Raw genomic sequence first — 19,716 nt, 5'->3', positions numbered from 1 at the left:
CGACCATACACTCATACAGTCCAATCTTTTTATCCACAAAACCACAGCTCATGACACTTCTGACTCTGTCATTAAAAATGTTACATTACTCTTTACTGTATGTAAAACTATTTTTGAAACACTCTGTATTTTGTATTTATTAAATTGTAGCAACTCAAGCACTGTGTTTTTGAGTGAGTCACTATATATAAGCATTCACAAGTGGAAGTGATAGAGCTGCCGGAATAAAAGACTATAAGGCTTGAGACTCCTCTAATCCTTTATGCTGCAACCTCTTGTAGTGAGGCTTAAGACTGTTTTGATCTCTGTTGAGTAACTAACTGCTCTGTCTGCAGGTCCACTATAACACTCTTGTAGTCAGCTGTAGGATTAGTCAGCCCGCTCACTGCACTACACCTGCTGACTGCACAGAGACTGGAGCAGACCTCTGAGACGCTACAGGGAATCAACATGAATGATAAGACCCAGGTGAGTGTTTTTAATGTTTGTATTTCTGGTTAATGTAATATAGTGGTTCAGTGTAGACATACACTGTATGTTAGTTTTGTTTTGATTAAAGGTAGGTCTGAAATATAAATGTAAATCATTTTTCATGTCAAAAAACCAATCGTAATATTTAACAGTACTCATAATTTATTCATGGATTCCATTTAAATGCATACTCTTGTTTCAGTGGAAAAACGAATCCCATGAATAATAGAACATATTTAGTAACAAATAACCAATAATTAATCTGCATAACCATTAATATTTACAATGAGATAAATATAGAACAAGTCACCATTACTGTTCAGTGAAGTATAGGTTATGTAATTATTTAGAAACTGTTCATGACAAAATCACAACATACCAACAAGACTTAGGCTGTGAAAACATGACTGAATTATGTAACAATGTTCTGATCCCTAAAGCTGTACTTTTCCTAACATGTATGGCTTAATGCATGGTAAACCTCATAAGACTGTATCCAGATATGTGGTGCTGACCGACAGACTACATTATGTAATGACATCAACTGTGAAACATATCTAAAAAATCGTACACAACACTCATGTTTAGGCTGTGCTCATTATATGAAAGTGTTGACAGTCATAATATGAGGTGAATCATTCATTCTCAAATCTGTGCCTACTAATAAATTCTCAACTATAGACTCTGATGGAAAGCTCATTAGGAAACATGCTACTAAGTGGATTATCAATAAAGAACTCTTAATGAGAAATTTCCAAACACTGCACATGGACTTTAGAATAGTTTTCCCATTTTCCCATTGCTCCATATACAGTCTTGTTCTTTCTTTCTTTCATCTATGAAAGAATAATAAAATCTATAGTTTCTGACACCATCTCTAACCCAGTGGTTCTCAAAGTGGGGTCTGGGAACCCTCAGGGGTTCCTCAGGGGGTTCCACGGGGTCCCCAGCAAAAAGGGGAATAACTTATTTTCACTATAATTCTATTCATAAGTAACAGTGTATGTGTGTACTTTGGTTGTGGGTTTCAAACACTTTCTGTAATGCAAATTGCAAATTTCCCCACTGTGGGACTAATAAAGGAATTTCTTATCATAGCTTAATTAAACATCTAAAAACAAAAATCCTATCAGATAGGGGCCCCTGGGACAAAGTCTTATCAAATGGGGTTCTGTTGTCTAATTTGTGTCAGTTTAGGTGATGTGAAAAAGCTTGAGAACCACTGGTCCAACAACTCTCCCGAAACCAGCTTAGTCTTTGGTCTTTGACAGCTGGACTGTGTCCAGGGATTAATGTGACACACTAATTTAACTCGGAGTGGTAAACACTGGGTTGAGTTCTGGGTTTTTATGTGAAAAGCCTGGGTCAGTGTGTTTGAAGCTACTGCCAGCAGAAACAGCAGGGTGTTTGAGAGTTACAGTCATGCGGTACTCATGTTTGACTGTGTATCAACAGCAGCAAATGGAAACTGGAATTACTAATCACACTCCCTCACATTATGACACATCATATTACTAGACTAAGGGTCATCGGCCATGCTGAGGCTGTACAGACTCAGTTGTACTTTGAGCTAAGCGTGATTAATGCTAACATGCTGACAATTATATTGTTAACATGCTGATGTTCTGCAGGTAGGATGTTTACCACGTTCACCATCTCAGTTTAGCGTGTTAGCATGCTAATTAGTACTTGACATAATGTAAAGCTAACACTGATGGGAATTAGTTTTTCAAGTCATTAACCATAATTGGGTGAGGTAAAATTTTCTTCATGAGGGGAACATGAATATTTATATCAAATTCCACAGCAATCTGTCCAATATTTCCAAAAATGTCAACCTTGTGGTGGTACTAAAAGAAAATTTAGGAGATCCAGTGAGTATACGCATCATCCTCTGGGGACCATGAATGTCTGTGTGAACTTTCATGCTAATTCATCCAAAAGCTGTTGAAATATTTCAGCCTGGACCAACATTGCCATCCCTAGAGCTATGCTGTTAGCTTGGCTGAATGTTCAAGCTTTGAGTCTTTGACTCTGGTTCCTGGAAGCCAGATAATTCTTAATACCATCCTCCAAACACTCTGAGCTGTTTGTTGTCCTTTCTATTTGATTGAAAGAATACGAATACGACAGTTTTGATTAAAATAATGTTCTGTTTTTCCTCACTTATCCTGAGCAGGACAAAGAGGTGCTGAAGCAGATTGAGAGGGAGGTGCGGATGCGTGAGGGGGCCAGTAAGCTCCTTGCAGCCTGTTCCCAGAGAGAGCAGGCCCTGGAGGCCTCAAAGAGCCTCCGAACTTGCAATGCCCGCATTCTGGCCTTGCTCAGCCAACTCCAGAGGATGAGGAAGGCTCAAATCCTTCAGAGAGTGGGACGCAGGTCAGATGGAGTGCAAAGGCATTTTGTATGTATTGGGTAATTCCTTTATATCCCTCTCCACTGATGTATGGAGAGTTATGCAGTTATACTGCATAAAAGTACAGTAAATGCAAGTGAAGTGTTCGTGGACATTTTCTGCTACCGGTCAGTAGAGGTTAGACGTTACAGCTTTTTTCAGTTCTTGAGTCTCTTAATTCAAGTCAGATCAGATGTGAGGGTTTACCTTCTTTATTGCATCTCTGATTTATAGGTAAGATTACACACATGCTTACAGAATTTACACACAGGCTATGTATGTAATGGTGGAAACCTTACATTTTATTGAAATGCAATACAATACATGCAAATTTATATCTTTGTGAAATATATGTTAAGTTTTGTTGAGACTTCATTAGTGTCCCTGTTGTCCTGTCTGTCCCCTGTGCATACTGTGCTGTCTGTGTGTATGCATGGCTGATGAATGATCTATGTCTTTAACTGCAGGCCGTCCGAAGATATTGTGCCATGTATGGGAAAAGTGGCGCTCTCAGGTGAGTGTCAACAAAACATCTTAAAGTTTATTGAAATACCTGCAACTTGTTTTCATGTCTCCTATAACTACAATTTGCATTCTGCAGACCTGAGAATCCCACTGATGTGGAAAGACTCAGAGTACTTCAAAAACAAAGGAGGTATGTTAGAAGAGTGTGACCAAGGGAACTGATTTATGTGAAATGTCTCAGTTAAGATTATATTAATCAAAAGAGAAAATAAAAATGTAAGTTTGGTAGCACAGGAACTTATTAAATCTCACCATCATGCATGTCCTCATGCCCTTTTTTTTCGTCAGATGCCGTTATGATGAAAGTTTATATATAAACCCTAAACTTTCTTCAGCGAATATCATTACAAAAAATAAAAAATAAATATACTGAGACCTCATTGTATATACAGTAGCAGGATCTGTAGCAGTAGTTACAGTTTGTACCCTTGTTTTTGCTCGCAGAGCTGCATCGCTGTGCTGTGTTCTGCCTGCTCCAGTGTGGCACAGAGATCTATGACACTGATCTGGTGATGGTAGACAGGACTTTAACTGACATCTGTTTTGACGACACTATCATATTGTAAGTCACCTTGATTTAAGGCTTTTTAGAGGTTCAGTTTTGTCCATTTCAACTTTAAAGATACTTTATTTGACAAATGTGTCTGTGTGTGTTTGTCTGAGCAGCAGTGAGGTAGGTCCAGGGTTTCAGCTTCGTGTTGAACTGTACAGCAGTTGTGTGGTCGAGGATTTCTCCCCAGGGGCTCTAGGACCCAGGAGAGTGAGCCGCCTTGGGGGCTCTCTGGGATGCTCCTCTGGGAAAAAGATCCGTGCTGCCTTTGAGTCAGCAGCTGTTTGTGGATCCGTTTCAAGTGGAGGAGCTGTGGGACCTGTGTGCCCACCTTTATGCCCTGATCTGTCAACACTGTGAGGATGACAGTTCTCCCTGAAACACACAATAAAGGGGATAATTTAAGGCTGGGTTTCACTTAGAAAAAGTCAAATTGATTTTGCCCAATGCTTTCTGTCTGAAGGGGGCCAAAGTATAACCTGCTGGCTCACACAACACTGACAATCGAACATGTGCAGGAAAGTTTCAAGACGCATGATTTGTTGCTATCAGCAGCAGGTGAGTTACAAATCCTCTCCTTCTTTCTTCCCCTCATTTTGTCTTCTCTCCTGTCCTAACCTCTTGTATTCTCTTCTCATCTCCTCTCCTCTCTTCATGTGCCCTTTCCTCCTCTTCTTGTCTTTTCTCCTCTCTCCTCCTAATCTCCTGTCCTCACCTGTCTTCTTGTTTCTCCTCTACTTGTCTTGTCTCCTCGTGTCTCCTCTCCACTTCCTAGCTCCCCTCCTCTCCTTTTAGTGTCTTCTTTCCTCTTTGTCTTCTATTGTTTCCTCTTTCTTTCTCCCCTCTTCTTGTCTCCTTCAATTCACATCCTCTCCTCTTCTCCTCTCCTCTCCAGTCCTCCTGAAGATTAATCCTCAATCTCTTTTGTTTTCCAGAAGATAGTCCATTCTGGTTGCCTCTGTATGGCAATATGTGCTGTCGCCTAGTTGCTCAGCCTCTGTGCATGATCCAGCCAGCCATAAGTGGTCAACTCAAGGTTAAGGTGACTAAATTTTCATACATTTTCCCATCGTGTGGTGTTTTTTTATCACATTATCATTCACAGTATTACTTTACTTCCCGCTCTCATTCAGCTTAGAGAGGACCTTAATTGCTCGGAAAGTGTCTACGGTGTCCTCATGGGGCAAGGTCTTCTCTGCTATCAGAGTCAAGAGGACCTGGAGTCTGAGGACAAGCCATTACTTGTAGTCCCCATCAAAAAGGTTGGTACTAAAGCAAAGCCTCATGAATAAAGAGATGGATTCATTTACGGTTTTGTCCATGTTGATTACAATAACACGCCGAGGCCACCAGAGTGCACAGGTAAATGAATGAAAAATTTCCCCGGAGAGGAAGCCTGTTGTACTGGTGAATATCTCGAGATTGGAATATTTTTTCGTGCACTTTAAACCAGATTCATTTCTTTTATACTCTGTTAGACATATTATGCAGTAGTTTAAAAAAGTCATTTTACTCCAAATGATACCCTGTTGCATTTGAAGCGTTCCTTGACCATCATACTGCAAAAATGAAGAAAATTTTTAGACTTAATACTCACAACAAAACAACACACACACAAACTCAAGTACTGTATTTAAAAGTCCCATATTTTACACTTCTCTAGTGTTTTATTTCAAGGTTTCATATCCATGAGAAGATATATTTGTGGTTTTAAGAACCAAAAACCAACACTATATAGTTTTACATCTCTCACACACTTCTCTCCGGAGCTCTAACAAGAACAGGGCATTTTGTGTCTTCTGATTGGCTGACTGTTTACTGAGTGACACATTGCCAGACCAACCACAGGTAAGGGATTGTAGCCTAGCTTGGTTAAATTCACTAGTAAATGAAAATGGTGATGTTCATTCAGCTCATATGTATAATATGGGACAATTAAGTACAATTTAACTACAATTCTTTAGTACTTGTCCTTAACTTGAGTGTTTTCATTTTATTTTTATGCCACTTAATATTTCTGCTGTGCTACATCTCACTGAGAAATGTTGTACTCTCTAGTTACTTTTCACAGTAAGATTTTCCTTCAAAAACATTTGATAAGCTTCTAAAATACACTGCATTGTTCTGGATTAAACCTTACAAAAGAAGCAGCGTCTACTCGAGTTTTTAAAAGTTCCACCTAACATTGATTTTCTCTCTTGACTTCTCAGTTTATGTCATATGAATAATTGTGTAAGGCTCAAATAGGTAAAATGATCTAATCATTTACAAAACAAAAACCTTGAGAAGGGAACATGAATACAGATTTGTGTCACAGAACTTCTGTTCTTTTCTACCTTATTAATCATCTCATGACACCCACATTTTTTCAAATGTAATCTATTTAAACAAGTAGTCTGATTGAGATTATGATCTGTTCCAAAAGATACTCATATATAAAAACAAACTGAAAATCCACATATAAAAGTTAGACATAAGTTTCACATCAATTAAAGTAATTACAGTGGCAAGAAAAAGTATGTGAACCATTTGGACTGACCTGATTTTCTGCTTTAATTGACCATAAGATGTGATCTGATCTTCATTTAAGTCACAATTATGAACAGTCACAATGTGCTTAGGTTAATGACAACAATAATTATATCTATAACACACCCATTAAACGTTCACATTGCTGGTGAGAAAAAGTGATTGAACTGTTGTTGTTGTGTTTGTTCATCACTGTGACAATAGACTGAATGTATTTTAAACCGGATTTATACACAAATGCTAAAAATTCTGAAGGGTGCACTTACTTTTTCTTGCTGATGTACGAGTGGAACTGCGAATATACGACTATAGTCTTGATTTGGGAGCACAGCAATTGAAACTAGTTCTTCCAGCCTCAGCTGTGGGACAGCAAATGTTGGTATTTATGTGAGACCAGATGTCATGAGGCAATAGATCCTTAATAAATCCCTAATAAATAAATAACAAATAATGCAACTCCCTTCTGTTGGTTGAGGAGGACCATACTGAATTTGATTTAATTAAATTACCTAATGACATATAAAGTAGTTAAAATGGAAAAAGTAATATGTGATCTCCTACAGCTGATATATTTGTAAAAGATTGTTGTTATCAGTTGTAGATTTACTATAAACTTCTGTTAATCTGCAGTTGAAGCTGATGGATTCAATTGTTTATAGACACAGAATAAAGTGTTAATATCTCATTAGGCCAACCGCAGCATGTGGCGACATGTAATACCTTTGGTATGCGGATGTTACTAGGACAACAGTCACTCACTTTGATACTTTGCATATGTGTGTATTTTTTCCATCAGGATACCCTTGTGTGTGCGTTTGAGGGAGATCCTGTGCATTCCCAGAGTATATACATCAGTACACATTGTCAAGGAGAGGAAGTGACCTACACGTTGACCACGCACATACCTGAAGACACGAAGCGCTGGAGCGAGGCCCTCTGGCAGCACATCTTTAATATGAGTGAGGCCTGCATGAAAAACACAGATGTTTGTTTTTTTAACAGGCGAGAACACTCATACAGCCCTGTCTCTACCACACACCTCTAGCAAAGCTGCTTGGACTGCATTTAAGCAAGGCGGGTTTGAAGTGAAAAATTACAGGATGGTTTTGTTTGCCTTATTTTTCTGCAGATGAAATTATGTGCGCATTTAGGCCACGGGCCAAGGTAGAAGTGATTGCTTTATTGTTACCATTAATTACAATGTGCTTTGAAAAACCCCGATCTGAATCGTACAAGTACAAGGTGTGCGTGCAAAAAAAAACAAAAAAAAAAAAAACAACACCTTTTTAATGCTTGAAACTAGTACATACGCCAAGGTTGCACAGTCTTCCAGCTTTTATTGTTACTGTATTGCATTGCATTAAAATACACAAAATGTCATTGAAATTACCCAGATAAATAACACTAACAACTAAAGACTAACAGGGCTGAAAATATAACCTCTGATGATACAGATCCCACTTTCATATCTGTCTGTTAAATATGAAGCCACAGCCAGATTAGTGGATTATTTTAGTTTAGCATAAAGACTGGAAACACGCTAGTACGTGTGAAATATTAAAATCTGCCTATAAGAACCTCTAAAGCTCACTATGTTAAATCCTGTTTGTTTCATTTGTACAATACTATAATGTATATGTGTACAATAAGTGTAAAATTGTGTGACATCCTGGTCACTTTGTCATCTCTGTGAGGTTGCCAGGGAAACCAGCGAGAGCTCCAGGAAATCACTAGTCTGGCTTTGTAAGAGTCAGGCACATGATATGTGTTAGTTACTAAGCATTAATGGTGCTGGGATTTTTTTTTTGTTTTTTTTTTTACTTTTGGACAGAGAGAAGCTAGCTGTTTCTCCCTGTTTCCAGTTTTTATGCTGAGCTAAGCTAATCAACTTTAGCACATTTAGACAGAGTGGCGCAACTCTTCCTCTTCCTCTCTCTTCTTCCATTAACCCTAGAACACTAATGTTAAAATTAGTAACACCTTCACTAACGTCGGATGAAAATCACCTGAACGCATGCCTCTTGAAAAAACCATAGATGGGAGGAGGGAAACAAACATACCATTAATGACATCAATGACATCAATGAGCAGCCTGAAGCTACCTGAGGACCCATGCAACTCAGACAGCAGCAACACAATGAAAATCTAGTGTTCTAGGGTTAAGAAATTCTTGGAACATGAGAAAACTTTAAAGCTTTATCTAATCAACTTCTTCGTCATAAAACACTCACTTTTAAGTTTTTTTCTGGGGAATGTAGACTCTTCAAAAGTGCCTGTTTTAAAATCTGAGGAATTTGCAATGAGAGTCTTGTTCCACGTGTCTTTTGATCCGCCGTGATCAGCAGGCGGAGCACACTTGTCTGATGCAATCACAAGTGCAGCAGCCTGCAGTTTTGAATTGTGCTAAGACTGTTCCATGTCAGCAGGAGCAGTTGCATCTTAACCTAAGCTGTCTTAGTGTTATAAACAAATCTGACCAGTGTTTGCATCATAACTGGAAGTGAAACTCAGCCCAGTTGCTATACCTAGAAATGGGTGGAGGGTTATCAGGGTTTGTGCATGTATTTTAAAAAGGTACAAAATATAACTGCCTATACCTGCAGGACGGCATTCTTTACTGACACGTTCATTGCAGCAGGGAAATCTGAATGCCATTTCATGTATAGTGTCAGACAGAAAATATTTCTCTGTGTCTTAAAGTGTGGTCTAATAATGGCCTGTACTTCATGTACTGAACAAAATGTAATCATCTATTTAATAGACAGCTGCCAAATGAAAGAAGCATCTATCTATTCTTCCCCTCTCCCACCGGTCACAAGCTCCTGCATTCGTTACATAGTATTGTGGCATTAATACTTCCATTGTGTTGAAATATGTAAATGCAGTACATATTATCTGCCTTGAGGGATGAGTTGACATACAAATAAAGATATGTGATGCCCTGTGAGAGAAAAAGCAGTTCTACATGGAGTAAACTGAGGTTGAGGGGAGTGTTGTTTTCAACTTTGATTATACTGACATCCCAATATTATCTTGACATTTCAGCCTGAGGCAGCTTTGTACAGCTTCATCATATAACATTTCAGAGACTTCTAGTTTTGCATATTGTTCAACGACAAAAGCTACAGAGCCACTCTGAGTCATATAGCAGAGGATTTAGTAGCTCTATCAAATGCATTGAAAAAATACACATCTACAACATAATGTAAGAGTTAGTTGATTCCAAGCATCATCATTAGACAATGTGGCAGTGGTTTCATTTAATTAAAGTTAAATGACATTTTTTTTAGTTTTTCTAGAAACTTGTTTCAACTCCCACCATATTTTGCAAAAAATGGTGCAAATAGTTCAGCATGTATCTGATATAATCCTTCTCTGGTTTCCCAACACTCACAGTTGAGTTTGTTGGACCTCTGGCACCTCAACCTGTAAGAATAAAGTGGTATATTAGAGCTTGGCAGGCAATAAGTGATTTTTTTTTTTTTTTGGCCACTTGAGGGAAACAGAGACAAGCTGTGAAAACGATCACGTTAACACTTTTTTAGCTGATATGTTGAACTTGTTAGTTAACAACTTATAAGGCAGTTGTGGAGTTGCATTGCTTCAGTTGGAGTTGTGTTTCTTGCCACCTGATGGCGTTCAGTGTGTTTACCAGAGCTTTTTTTTTTTGCCAAAAGCAGCTGTCAAAACTGATGTTAATGAGAGTGTTGGCCATACAGCCCAAACAATGATTAACACACGAATTAAGGTGCAGGGATGTTAATCACAACTTGCTGACATGTTTCATCTTATGCCCTGCCGGCATTATCATAGCTTTTAAATTGATGCACATGCCATGAACCTGTTGACAGGTAATACCGCGCAGTAATCATCTGCTTGGCTGCTGGCCATGGCTGAATTTAAAGGAGGTTGCCATAGGAGCAGACATGTTGACATGGCTTTTTAAGATTTAGGGAAGAGGGTGAGGGAAAAGTTGAATTAGAGAATGAGAATATTAGAGGGGCATTTCTCATTGTGCATATTTATGAAAATCAGCTCAGAGAAGGAGACTATTATATTTTCAAGTGCAACATATTAGTCTTATGTGTCCCAGGTTTTATACAGATAACAATAACTTCAGAAAATTGTCAACCTGCCACAGTAAATCACAGTCTTGTCACCTCTTAAATGTGAAAAATTTCAGAAACTTCTTACGCTATCTTGGTATATGTTAAACATGAAAATAATTCAAATCAGAGGGGAGAGAGGGTCAAATCGCCCTCAGTATTCAAAGAAATGTATTTCCCCTAATTCTGCACTTTTCTGTAATATTATTATTCATATACATGGCAAATATAAATGCATATTCCCTCTGTACTCACAGAAGAAGCAGTTAGTGTGACATTGATTGGACAGTGTTGGGTCAGGGACAGAGTTAAGTTAGCAAACTCTATGAATCCAAAGGATACATACTTTAACTATTCTAATTGTTTTCTCTGTGCGCCTTGACACTCGATCTTTGCACTGTGGAACAAATTATTTAACCAAATTTAAGTCTTGTGGTGGCCTCCCCAAACTTTTGACTGAGTGATTGAGACAAAGAGATAGTAGACAGTATTACCTTCATTCATTTCTTTCACCTGTTCCCTTCGGTACCTGCACTAAGGGTGTGTCTCTAAGTCTGCCAATGCAAAATGAATTAAATACTGTGCACCTTGGGGCTATTATTGTAACTTATTTATGCCTCATTTAATTAAGAGAAATCTTTGACAAGGAGGTCTTTGCAGGGACGCTGGTAAAAATGGATTTTTATTAATCTCTTTCTTTTTTCTCAGGCAGCAGGCTTGAGAATGTGTCTTTGAACCTGTTATCACAGCAAAAATTTTTAAATAAGTCTTGTGTCTTTATCATGAATTTATCATGTTACTTTGGAGAGAAATGTTCAGTGGTCCTAAGAACTCCATGCACTGCCATTTAAGAAAACACATTCAAACAGACAAAATTCAGACAAAATCTTTATCAGTTTGACAATTTGCCTTAATCTGATAGTGACAGTGAGAGAGAGACAGAACAGTCAAGGAGAGAGGGAATGACTTGTAGCAAAGGGCCACAGTTTGGACTCATACCCGTGGCCGCCACAGTTAGGACTACGCCTTCATGGTATGTGCTCTACCAGCTGAGCCACCAGGGCTCTCCCTCATCACATTTTTATGTCCGCAGGAAACATTTGTGTTTTGTTTATTTGCACCTGTTTTCTTAAGTTGTATTGCACTGAGATCTCAGGGCCACTGTTGAAATGATATTTGCAAAATCCAAAGAAAGGAAACATGGCACTAAATTTCACTATAACTAAGTTGAACTATAAGTTAGTAAGTAAGTAAGTAAGCTGGCACTGATGAATGCACTTTGACAAATGAGTATGAGGGAGTTCATTCTTGGTATTTTTCCTCTTCAGTCAATATGAATGCATTTCCCATCACGGTGCACATTTTTTAATTAAATGAGTTATTTCTGGAGTGTGGGAGATTTTGACTTGTCATCATCGCCAACAGTCTTATGATGACTTGTTGAAATTTTCAACTGTCCGCCTGCAGCTCTCACTCACAGTTTTTCTTGTGAAGTCAAGGAAGCTGTTCAACACTCAGGCAGATTTAAGCCTGCAGGGCAGCGAATTTCACCAGAAGACACCAGCATTAGAAAAACACAAATAACTACTGTGATAATGAGGTCTCGAAGAGTTACGTTTGAACACAGTATGTGGTGTGACAGGTGTGATATTACTGAGCAGAGAGACAGAAGCAGATAGTAAATAAATTGCTGACAAAATTTTTTTACATTTAATCTGCTTTGAAATCACTGCTCATATGATTTGTTGCAGGCCAGTGGAAGCAGTGTTGTGATCACCTTATGAAGATTGAAATGCCGAGCCCCAGGAAATCCATCACAATGAAGCAGGGATCGCTATACCATGAAATAGGTAGTGTAACACAAGCAGAGTGACACCTGCATCACGTACTCACACTGATACCTCCTAGTGATTTCTATCAAATGAAGATTTAAAGGACTTTGCTAATGGTTCTGCTGGTTTACTTATATTTGTGTCAAAGTTACATTAAAAATGCAGTGAAAACCTTTCATATTAATCCGCTCTCACTCTACATAAATGATCAATTAAAGCTATGATAACGGATTTTAGCCACTTGGCTCCAGCAGAGTCAAGCTGTAAACACAACATGTTGTCACATTTCAAGTAAACTTAGCAAATAGTTGCTATTTACCAACAAGGCTACAATAGGAAACACGCAGTTCACCTTGTGGAACCTTCATGGTTTCAGTAGGTTTAGTCACTTGTTTAGGTTTAGGAAAAGATTGTGGATGGCTAGAGGATGCTTCCCATATGCAAAAGTATATATGAACATATATTGAATTTGAATATATGAAATATATTATGTACATATAAAAATAATACATGTGGTCTAGACCTGCTCTGTTTGAAAAGAGATAAAAAATATTTATGTAAAAAATTATATATGGAACCTACTAGAGAATGGAACAATGTCTAGCCCATACAAATATGTATGTTTATGTATGTTTGCTTATATTGTAGGTATATGTTACATAAATAGATATCCATCCCAAAGCCTGTCAATATATGTTGATAATATATATAGTGGGTTCCAAAAATCTGAGACTACTTTCCCAGAATGGGAAAAAATTAACATTTAAAATGAATGAGAAATTAATAAGGAACATATAAGAATATAGAGTTTGTATGTATCTTGTTTTAATAAACTTGAATATATAAATTAAATATTTATTGTTAAAATATGTGGTTGTTACATGTTACACCATATAGAAATTCATTGTATAGATATTTTTAATATATGTACAAAATACAAATTTTACTTTGGGTATTTTATAAATGTTGTTAACTTATATTTTCATGTATCCAGAGGAAGTACATATGTGATAATGATGTATTCCTTTACATGTGGAAACATTACTCTTGATATAGGGACACATATATCATATGTATATTACATTACTGCATTTGGTTACAATATAATGTAATGTGGGTTCAAGCCAGTATCCAATGTACACACAACAGATACTGCACTACATTACCCTTCATTTGAAGTCATGTTCGCATCCACCTGATGCATAAAGTCTAATACTCCCTCTCCTTTGAGCTCAGTTTTGATCTTCACCAACTCCTGGAGGAAATGTCAAGATCTTTGGTCTATTTGCTAACTTTGTGTGTCTGCTATAGGTGCAGGACAACGACTCCATTTGAGCAGTAAGAGTGAATCAAAACAGCATAGTTGTGGGATGGAAAAACTCCATAATGATGTAAAGGAGGTGTCCTACTTCGAGCTGAAGGACATTTTTTTATCCGCGGATATATCAGAATGTCATGGTCAGCCAACACCTGTTGCTCAAAGCCTATCTGACAATATAATGAAAAAAATGTGACGCCTCATTTGTAAAGGCTTTGTCTTCATCTGCAGAGAGAAGGATGTCTGGCCTGAAAGTGAACAGACAGGTTTGAGCAAATCACAGGATCTAAAAGAGATAAATGACACTACCCAACAATGTCCCAGGACAACAAGCCAGACACTGTTGACGTGAACGCCTGCAAAACATGTCTGTCATGCTGATCAAAAAATATACAGCTATACTCTAAAGCAGCAACCAAGAGGAACAAATATGTTAACACTTTAAGGTGTGGCTGTGTTCTTTGCATAGCATTTTTTTGTGCATTCCAATCATTGCGAGAGACAAAAATTCTCAGCAGGAAGAGAGGATAAAATATTGCAGTGAAGGAAATAAGAATGTTTCTCCAAATTCCCCTCAACGTCAAGCAAAAATTCCAGTCACAAAGGGAGATGTTTGAAGTATGTGATTTATAGTTTGATAAGTTTTAAATGGTAAATAAAGTCGTCCTCCCATTTGTCTTTTTCCTTCCTCTTCTTTTTTGAAGTAACACCCTTCTGTCCCAGAGAGGGCCTTGTGGTTCCAGATTTATCTGTGGAGATCCGCACTTTGCTCTCCTCCTACTACAAGGAAAGGTAGGCTTTCTGTCCCAGAGCACATTCCTCTCATCACGCATGTTCTTACATATGCTTATCATGACATATATATAATTACTGGTTTGTGGTGACAGTGAAAGTGACAGGCTGGCATTGTGAAAAGAAGCTGTGCAGCACAAAATAGGGCATACTCCTGACACTGAGGCATAAAAAGCAACACCGACTTTTTCAGATGAACAAAAATGTCTGTTGGAATTTCAACCCCCATGCATTGTCAGTCAGTTCCTGCCAACATTATACATCAGATAACTATAAATATGTTGCAACATTTTGCATAATGCAGGCTGTTTCACTGTGATTTATATTAGTAGTTGTATTAGGTGTTAACTGCTCTGTGAAATTTCACAATTTCAGTGGAATTACTGTGGGAGGAACATTTGTCATATTGTACAGCTTGGGAGTGATCAGGCTTTATTAACAAGCTTTAATTATATTAGGGTAGAATTTCTTGTTCAGTCAGTTTCGTCGTTATCATGGAAAGAGCAATAATGAACAATGACACAGGTCACAAACTATTCTTTCGTGCACCCATTGAGGCCAGCGGGGACATGATGACAGATCATAGCTAAGAAAGACAAATATTGCTTTGACTCAAACACAACATAATGATCCTCCCATACAATGTGAGCTACGTCACCAAACCCTAACTGATAATTTAACTTCTTAGAATGGCAAACATCCAAAGTTACAAGTTTAAGTCTGTGCATAATGCACCTGGGTGTGAAGTGCTACAGATATTGTTCAGGAGTGTGATGGTTTGTGTACAGAGGTTGGTCAAAGGCTGTCCCGGGGAACAGGTTGTGCTACAGACTCTGATAGTTGATAAATATGAAGTAACAAGTTAAGAGGCTACTGGGTCCAGTTATTACAATGATGCCTTTGTGTAACTGTGAATGCTTCATGTGTCTTTCCAGCAGTTGGGAATGTTTTTTTGTTTGTCTTGGGGTTTTTTTTTCAGTATTCTAGTAATGAATCAGCCCTTTATACCATGTTGTACACATACGTAACTGTACTATAAGTGGCAGTGGGTTGGACACAAGCTAGATGCTAGTTAGACACCTCGCTGTGATTTTCCATGTCTGTCAAAATGATAATAATACTCATAATAAATAGATAAATAATTTTAATAATAGATCAATCCTAAAGCAAATTGGTAGCCAGTGAAGTGATGCTAAAATTGGAGTAATTTGAGTCTCGACTAACAGCTGCATTTTGTACTAGTTGGAGCTGGTTGAGCTCTGGATAACACCCATTTATAGACAATTGTAGTCTATCCAACTGTGAGGAGAGAGCAACACGTAAAACAACTTCCGCGTCTTTAAAACAAAACTTTTTGCATCTTGGAAATATTTCTTAGATGATAAAAATAAGACTTATTCAACAAGCTTATTCAAAACTGTGGCCAGCAGAGTAAACCTAAGGTGCATGTGTTGTACCACAGGTTTGATGTTTTTAACTATGGTAACAATGGCATCAAGATATGACTTAAACTACGCATGTGACAATGAGTTTAAGTCTTTATCAGAAGCTGCACTGAAGTCTGGTAAAATGAGAACAACGCAGTCTGCATTAATCTGCATTCATTAAGAGGTCGTTTGGGACTCAGAGAATTGCAGTTTCACTGCTGTGATTTTTTTCCTGAATTCTTTTTAAACACTGTCTGACAGGGCTTTCAGAAGCTCTAATGAGACTGACTTTTCTAAGATTTTGGCAGGAAACAGACGTCTGGACACTCGTCTGCAGTTGAAGGCAGAGGAGTTGAGGCCAGGCTTTTAGAGAAGAGGCTGGACACAGGCAGTCTTGAAGCAGTCAGGGACACAGACATTATATGCTCACCACATTGAGCAGACTGGGAGAGACCGCATCCCAGGCTTCTCATAAAGATGTAGAGGATGTGACAACAACTGGGCTAGAGGAGTGCTTCAGGTGTAGGACAATGTCCACTGGTTTTGCAGAAACTGGGGTGAAATGGCTGAAAGTGGGACAACTGGGGCAGGAGATGACTATGGAAGTGGAAATGTTGGATTTAATACCATCACTGAAAGAGGGTAAAAACACAATTTACTAGATGAGGTAAAACCATTAAAATGGGACCATGCCTGTTGGCATTATTTCCACCTCGCAGTCTTAACAAGCTTATTATGGGGCACCCCGGTGGCACACCTGGTGGAGGTGTGCCACCATTAAGACTCAGTCCAAAAAACGTAGCATTTGAGTCCGATCTGAGGCCTTGTGCTGCATGTTATCCCCTCTTTCTTTCACTGTGACTGTCACAATAATGACAAAAAACAATATTCCCCAAAAAATAATATAATGTCAGCAGTATCTTCATCTGCTGGTAGTTTAAGTCCAGTGTTTTTCCACTCCGCTCCACCCTCCTACTCTGTCTATATGGAAAGGCAGAGTCATGACTGATGTTCTCAGGAGTGTCAGTGAGCTGCACTCACAGTTTGACATAATCTCAGACTTCTATGAAAAATGATTTAATACTAGTGATAAACTTCTATATAGAGATATAGCGACAACATAAGTAGTGACAGCATTTTTAAATTGGGTATTGAATTGCTAATGAGATTTTTTGAACATACAAACAGGCAAATTGTGTCACATGACTGGTTCATCAAGCTTAAATACCAGAGTATAAAATGTGGAAACCCAACACTTTAACATAGTACATTCTTGTTTGCTTAGAAAAGCATTAAATGTGAAATACCTTTCCTGCCAGGAAGTGAATGCAACCAGAGTGACCATGTACTCTGTAAATAATGTTTTGAGTGTGTTCGGAGAGGTAAAGGGACCATGTCCTCATACCAGCCAATGCGCTGATAAAAGATTGGCAGCCTTACGGTTTGGGCTGTGGTTTCTTTTCTTTTCTTTTCTTTTTCTTTTTTTTTTCACAGATGAATAGTTTCAAATGTCAGTGAGGTGTGAAATGTGTTGCTGTTACCAACTGGAATTTTAATTGGGGTGTGTTTCACAGTGAAACTTTTATGTTGATATACCTGCCTTGCAGATAATTTCATACAGCTCATTAGACAACAAAGCAGAGATGGATGTCAACCAATAAAGCCAGACTTTCAGTATGTGATGCTATTTAAGAACAGCAGCGTCTTTCTGAATGACCTTGTATGACATTTCTCTGTTTTTTTATTTCTCACAGTTATTGATGACGTTGCCACAGTTGCAACGGAGGAGTGAGAGACTCTTCTGTGCAGTTACCATGCCTGGTCAAGGAAACGTGGAGCATGGACATGATAAATGGTGCTATTTGAAAATCTGCAGGGGACACATCCAAACTTACTGGAACATCAGTTATTTTTCATTCCTCTACCTCTCCTCCATGAATCTTAACTGTTTACCCAGCAGCAATATTAGCAGAAAAAAGACTGAAAAATGAGGAGCGTGAGTCTGAAATCCCAACCCAAAGCTGACTGTAAAAGCCAGACAAATCTAGCTGCACCATTGTTCAGTAATATTGTACGTTTAAAGAGACACCAGCACCTCTCCTCTGATAATGATTCTGTGCATCCATGTGATTTCTTTTCACACATGCCACAACCTCCAGTATTGAGTGTATAATTAAACCATTAACATGTTGTTGTCCAACGCCCAATGACGCCCATTGATGTTCCAACCCATAGTTGCTATATCATTATTATTAGATCATCACATGAGTTGTCAGCAGACAACACCCATCTTTGAAGTCCACCTCAACTACACACCTGCAAAGTTTGGTGACTGCATGTTACTCTTTTTAGACGGATATATAAACACCTGCCAAAGTACTCAAAACTGCCTCTGTGGTAGTTTCCGGTACGATAGGTGTCTCCAGGACCACATTTTATCATGATGACACACACACAGACTCACAAGGTGAAAACAATACCAGCCACATGCTGTCGTGGCAGGGAATCAACCTGCTTTCACTCTCAATTTAATTAGCAGGTCATTGAATTCAGGGACTAATGCCACATGTAGATTTGTATTTAATGTTTCCTGATGGTATTAAACGTTTGTTCAAATTGATAATATAGTAACACATATCTAAATTTTTAGTTATGACAAATACAAGTAGGCCTCACACATTGATACTGAACCCACCGAAGCAGTTTGTCCTGCTTGCATCTCTCAGCTGAGTCATGAGGAAGCTCGTCTCAGAGGATATCCTTCATCAGACTGACAGCACCCCTCCCAGTGTCCACCAGTGGGTTCATACAGACAACATGGTGGACCATCTTTTAGCTACATCTCCTGGAAGCCATTCAAACTCTATACAGTATGTGTAGCTTCCTTTGGTTTACCTGACAGATACAGCTACCTCCCTGCAATCCAAAGCAAGATGGGGCAATTACAAGACGATAACTGACCAGTAACAACCAAGGTGTGTTTTGTTTCTATGAATTTTCTGAACCTTCAGCTGGTTCAGTCCAACAGCAACACACTGCTTGGGCTCAGCTTTCATTCTGGAGACTGATGGCAAAACTCAAATAAATGAAAACTGTTTCAATATTCGACATTGTGTGTTTTTAACATCATAAATCTGGAAAATTTGAACACTTTAAAAATCCTCTATTATAATTTTTATTGTGTCTTATTTATGTAGAGTTATTAAGAACGCCATAAACACACACAGCGCTGTACACTGTGTGAAGTGTCACTTCAATTTTCAGATTATTATTCTTAAATATGAATTATATATTTTTTTAACTTTGATTGAAATACAATATCTGACTTTTGCAAAGAAACATGGAGTCCCACCACATGCAGGCACCACATTGTGTAATGCTTGTGGTCTGATACATATACTGAGCTCAGTAACTGCCTCTCAGTGACTTGTGTTTCTTGTTGTTGATAACAGCTCCAGGAATTATAAAACAGGCCCCCGGGTTGTGCAAGAACCTGCTACGGAACAACATTAAAGTTCTTGCCTAAACATGTTCATACTGGATTGTTCTTAAATCTCCATAATCATTTTTCCCCCCAAGCTTTTTGAAATAAAAAGATCTGGCAACAAGGTGAACAGAACAAATGACAAAGCAGCAGTGGAATCAGTGTCTCAGATGATGGCTTAGTCCATATCTACCCTCTGTTAATGGTTGACAGCCATATTTATAAGAAATATATTTTTAGGATGTTAATAACTAAATTTGCATGTTAGAGTAATGGGTGTGTCCGCT

General features: G+C 38.3%; 1 protein-coding gene across 1 annotated transcript; it reads left to right on the top strand.

Annotated features, from left to right (window-relative positions):
• The first annotated feature begins 127 nt into the window (after positions 1-127).
• Positions 128-19,046, top strand: LOC139611073 (rhotekin-like). Its single transcript, XM_071465366.1, has 13 exons — positions 128-468; positions 2,651-2,850; positions 3,334-3,380; positions 3,468-3,521; positions 3,836-3,953; positions 4,058-4,297; positions 4,405-4,499; positions 4,877-4,983; positions 5,075-5,203; positions 7,267-7,429; positions 12,328-12,426; positions 14,431-14,518; positions 17,700-19,046. Exons 1-13 carry the CDS (start codon positions 451-453, stop codon positions 17,704-17,706), a joined length of 1,365 nt encoding a protein of 454 aa, XP_071321467.1. The 5' UTR covers positions 128-450; the 3' UTR covers positions 17,707-19,046.
• The last annotated feature ends 670 nt before the right edge of the window (positions 19,047-19,716 follow it).

This window comes from Trachinotus anak, unplaced genomic scaffold (genome assembly GCF_046630095.1).
Source record: "Trachinotus anak isolate AG129_WGS33_773 ecotype Australia unplaced genomic scaffold, CSIRO_AGI_Tana_v1 ptg000028l, whole genome shotgun sequence".
NCBI classification, from domain to species: Eukaryota; Metazoa; Chordata; class Actinopteri; order Carangiformes; family Carangidae; genus Trachinotus; species Trachinotus anak.
Note: the sequence above shows the minus strand (reverse complement) of the source record. Positions and strands in the feature narration are given on the sequence as shown.